General features: G+C 35.8%; 1 protein-coding gene across 2 annotated transcripts; it reads left to right on the forward strand.

Moving 5' to 3' along the window:
• The first annotated feature begins 1,969 nt into the window (after positions 1 to 1,969).
• On the forward strand, positions 1,970 to 3,326 carry LOC113779064 (DNA damage-repair/toleration protein DRT100-like). Of its 2 annotated transcripts, XM_027324498.1 has the most exons (2): positions 1,970 to 2,867; positions 2,979 to 3,326. In XM_027324498.1, the coding sequence occupies exons 1-2, from the start codon at positions 2,084 to 2,086 to the stop codon at positions 3,173 to 3,175; spliced, it is 981 nt and encodes a 326-aa protein (XP_027180299.1). In that variant the 5' UTR covers positions 1,970 to 2,083; the 3' UTR covers positions 3,176 to 3,326. The 2 variants fall into 2 exon arrangements, with proteins under 2 accessions (XP_027180299.1, XP_027180291.1); XM_027324490.1 differs by having other exon boundaries at positions 1,970 to 3,326.
• The last annotated feature ends 1,595 nt before the right edge of the window (positions 3,327 to 4,921 follow it).

Genomic DNA, 4,921 nt, shown 5'->3' on the forward strand with positions numbered 1-4,921 from the left:
CACTCACTTATATTTATGTGTCCAGTTTAGTCCTTATTTGATTGATTCATCAAATTTATCAACTTTATGCACTGACAACCAATGGCAGGATAGAAAATCCAACCATAGCTCTTACTAAAACAATAATAAAACAGATATTTGTCTAGAAATCAGCAACTAAAGTGAATCATATAGACACCAAAATAGTTGAGGGACTAAATTTTAGCCATAACAAAGTTTAAGGATTATTTTGACTTTTTAAAAAATAGTTGAGGGACTAAACTAACTTATAATAAATTTCAGAAACTATATTAGCTTTAGCAAACTAGTTTAGGGACTAAATTGGCGTGTTGCTCCACTCACAGTACTAGCTTATTGGTTGCAGAGCTCTGAGTAGGTCATCATGTCTCTAGAAACATTCCCTAGCTTCGTGTCGGTGCATACGATAGACACTTATGGCATGTTACATCTTGAGGGAGTGAAGTCGGTGAACTTGTTACTGGACTATTCTTGCTGATTCTTGAAGCATTTAAGCTTCTAAGCTTTTGATATAGTCGGTTCCAGTCCAACAGTTAACACCAATATGCATGTACATAAACATAAAAGGAATATTGTTTACTTTATTCAAAGGAAAAAGAAGCCTATTTTAGGCTCTTTTTACCACATCTCGGACCCATAAATAAATATATATACATGTGTTTATATATGTATGTATACATATATATATGTACTTATATGTATGTATGTATATATGTGAGAATTGTGGAGGCTATATGGTACGCTTCTGTGTAAACGCTCACTATAGCGTGTCACTATTGGTCGTTGTACCGAAGACCGAAGACAAGATTCGTACCAAAAATAAAAAGGAAAAAGATAACAAGATATTCGAGGGACCTGGATAGAAATTTGGAGAGTGCCGTTTTGATACAATGATTAGAATGTTTCTTGTTTTTCAATTCTCTGTTTTGATTTTTCAAAGTCACCAAATAAAGTTGTCCTGTTCAGTTGCTTGCAGCATTTATAAAGGCCATATGCAAGAAATTTGTGAATCCCGCTTTGCTTGCTGGTGAAGACTGTTTCTAATGGGAATGAATGTCATCCAATTTTTGACTGTAGTCCCATTTATCTATGTCCCGTGAATGAGTGCTGGCTTCTTTTAAATCTCCCACCCATAACAAGATGGGTTTTCCCTCGTGTTTTCTCCAGCATCTTTCCCTTTCCGTTTTTCTTTGTTTCTCTCTTCCAACATTCTTTCTTCTTCCTTTAAACGTTTTTATTCTCAGTTTTTGGATTAAAGATATGAATGAAACTATTGTAAAAGACTAGGCGGAGTCTACCAGAGTATACATAGGTTAATCTCCAATTAGTCAAATATACATTTGAGAGAAAATATTTTAGCTAATTTTATTGTTAAACTTTCGTTAAGGAGAAACTAATAATTTAATTTGGGGTGAAAAATGTATAATGAAAGTTGGCTTAAGTGATACGACCTAATTCTTCTGTACTCCAAAAAAGAACCAACTTCGTTCAAAAACAAATAGTTTAATCCAGGACAAACATTATAAAGACAAGTACATCGATGGCACTCTAATACCAAGTTAGCTCTATTCCATTTTAATTGCTAAATTCCTACCTTATTACCTTTTCTTCATTTTTGTTTATACATAGTTTAGGAGATTTTAAAGTCTCCAGGCATGCCACTGGTAAAGGTCTTCTAATGGTATTTAGAATGGCTTGCATATTAATCAACAAGTGTGGGTGAACTTCAAACACCTGATTATCGTGTTGGCCTCAGACACGAGGAAACCAACCAAAAGAACGTATTGTACACTATTGATACGTACAATTCCCAGTCACAATTTGTCCTCTTGCTGTTACACAGCACATTTGAGGCGTAAAATTGTCATTTCACTCCATGCACCGCACTGTACTAGTATAAAAACCATCGAAGCCAGGCTCAAGATCACCTTAACCCAACCAACGTGCATGAATTTGCATTGAAATCGTCCACCCCTTGCAAACTCTGTTTAGAGGGAGGAAAAAAGAAAAAAGAAAAAAAAAGAGAGATATACTCAGTGAGTTTTAGAAAGAGAAAAAACACACAATGATAAAACTTTTAGTAGTAATGCTCTCAATTCTATGTATCTTCTCTTTAGCTTACAGCTGCCCGCCTTCCGACAGGGCAGCATTGCTAGCCATCAAAGCTGCCCTAAATGAGCCCTACTTGGGCATTTTCAAGTCGTGGACGGGCACTGATTGTTGCATGAACTGGTACGGAGTGAGTTGTGACCCGGAGGTTCACCGAGTCACCGAGATCAACCTCCGCGGTGTATCAGAAGACTCCATCTTCAAAATGGCTCATCGGACCGGTTACATGAGCGGAACAATCTCGCGAGCAATATGCCGGCTTAATAGGCTTTCGAGCCTAGCCATAGCTGATTGGAAGGGCATTTCCGGCACAATCCCATCATGCATTACGTCTTTACCTTGCCTAAGCATCCTTGACTTGGTCGGAAACAAGCTCACTGGTGGACTTCCGACTGATATTGGTCAACTGAGTGGACTCACCATGCTAATTGTGGCAGATAATCAACTCACTGGGAGGTTGCCGAGGTCATTAACGAACTTATCTTCATTAACGCATTTAGATCTACGTAATAACTTTATTAGAGGTACAATTCCCAGACATTTTGGGAAATTGAGAATGCTAAGCCGGGCTTTGCTAAGCCGAAATCGACTTCATGGGAAAATCCCAAAGTCAATTTCTCACATTCATCGGCTTTCGGATTTAGATCTTTCGCTGAACCGACTTTCGGGCAGAATACCACCTTCACTAGGCAAAATGGCCGTTTTGGCCACGTTAAATCTTGGTGGCAACAATATTTCTGGTACCATCCCCCTAACTTTGATTACTTCGCGAATCTGGACTTTAAATTTGAGCAAAAATGCACTTGAAGGTAATATTCCTGACACATTTGATCGAAGGTCATATTTTGCAGTTCTTGATTTATCGTATAATCAGCTCAAAGGAACCATTCCCAAGTCTCTAGTGTCCGCTAGCTTCATTGGCTACCTTGACCTCAGCCATAACCACCTTTGCGGTCTGATTCCAGAGGGCTCCCCGTTCGATCATCTTGAAGCATCGTCGTTTGTGTACAACGACTGTCTTTGTGGGAAGCCACTTAGAGATTGCTAAGCAAAAGTAGTTTATAAAGTTAATTACTATCCGATACATATTATGGAGCTGTTTTTTTTTTAAAATTTTCGTTTTGACGTTAATTCTTGTATGTTGAAAATGTCTGTACTAATGACTTACTATATATGCTATAATACATTAGTTAACTAAATGTGGTTTTTATTTTTTTATGATGTTGTGGGATTTGAAGGATTTATATCTTTTTCAAATGTCCGATCGGCATATCAGTTTGAATGTGAGGTAATGGTCGTCACGAAAAAAGAAAAAGAAAAAAATGCCCTTTCAAATTTTCGGTTGATTTGGATAAATATTCACTTCAAACGCCTGTGAATAAAATAGTTAAATAATTTTCCGCTGTCACTACTAAAAAGATGAGACGAAAATGAAATAATCATAGGCCTACAACAGTTGCAATTTTGAAGTAGGACAATTTCATTGAACAAATTCTGTAAAGCAAGCTTTTCATTTATTTTTTATTTTTTTATATGTAGAGCAAGTTATTAATCAGTTTACAAAGACTTCACTAAATTAATTGAAGTGGGAATTGCTGATTATCTGACGAGTTGACAACAAAAAGGATCATGATGACGACGTGATTTTGTTGGATCAAGGTCCTGGGGAGCCATTTGAGTCAATTGTCGAGGACAATTTGACAGCCTAGATTGGGTTAGATTAGCTGGTTTAGTCTTGTCCGTTAAGCTTATACTTCGGAAAAAAATTTTTTTTCCAAATTGACGAATCAGATGAAGGCCACATGAGCTCAACTCCTTATGAGCCCGTCAACTATTTTCTTGTAAATTTCAAAGTTTTAAACACGGAGGGTTAAGTGAATTGGATGAGTTTCCAATTAATGATTCAAACCAGTTTAACCCAGTTCAAAATTTTTTAATCCTTTTATTTTTTATGTAAATTGGATGATTTTAAAATTTTTTAAAAAATTTAGTGTGAACCGGTTCAAAAGTTTGATTTGTTATTGGGTCGACCAGTTCTTGATTTGGTTTAACTAGTTCAGATAATTTTCTGCATTGACTATTGAATCGGGTCAGTGTCATTACTAATTCGTAGTTCGACTAGTTAAACTAATCGGCCTGGTCCAATTTTCATAATGCTGGCTGTAATTGCCTCCAATAATTGTCAAAATGCTCTCCCTATTTTCGTCATCCTAATTCAAAATAGACCCTAAGCCAATCCTAATTCAGGTTATCTTTTCGAACAGTACACACGAATTAAATGTTATAGGTTCACTGTTCAAAATTCTTGAAGTTCTCAAATTAAGTGTTGAGAGAATATCTACTAAACTATTCAAAAGAATAATAAATTGATATATTTTATACTACCTCTAAGGTTCACTGGTTGTAATTGCGTCCAATCTTTTGTTAGCAATACCAGCATTCTTATGCATATGATTTTATTGAAGATCTACTATTATTCTTTCTTTAATTGGAAAAATCTAGTAATTTGCCATAGAGGATCTAAATAAGTGATATTTCCAATGCTGTGATGTATATTTTTGACATTAGAGAAGTAAGTTCTGCTTGTAACTAAAAATAACGTTTGTTCTCGAAAATTTGAACCTTTTTTTATGATGAACCCGTACAGGAGGAGAGAAAGGGATGCTAATTCCAATTTATTAATAAAAATTGGAGGGAACAAAAATCTGATCGCCAACAAGTACATGCCAAAAAAATATAAACAGTACATTTTTAAAAAGATGGTAAACCTAACTTACCAACTCTTAAGTCTCCT

This window comes from Coffea eugenioides, chromosome 1 (assembly GCF_003713205.1).
Source record: "Coffea eugenioides isolate CCC68of chromosome 1, Ceug_1.0, whole genome shotgun sequence".
NCBI lineage: Eukaryota > Viridiplantae > Streptophyta > Magnoliopsida > Gentianales > Rubiaceae > Coffea > Coffea eugenioides.

Bases quoted from the DNA above. Each gene is read 5' to 3' on its own strand.
- LOC113779064 (XM_027324490.1), top strand. From the start codon at position 2,084: ATGATAAAACTTTTAGTAGTAATGCTCTCAATTCTATGTATCTTCTCT.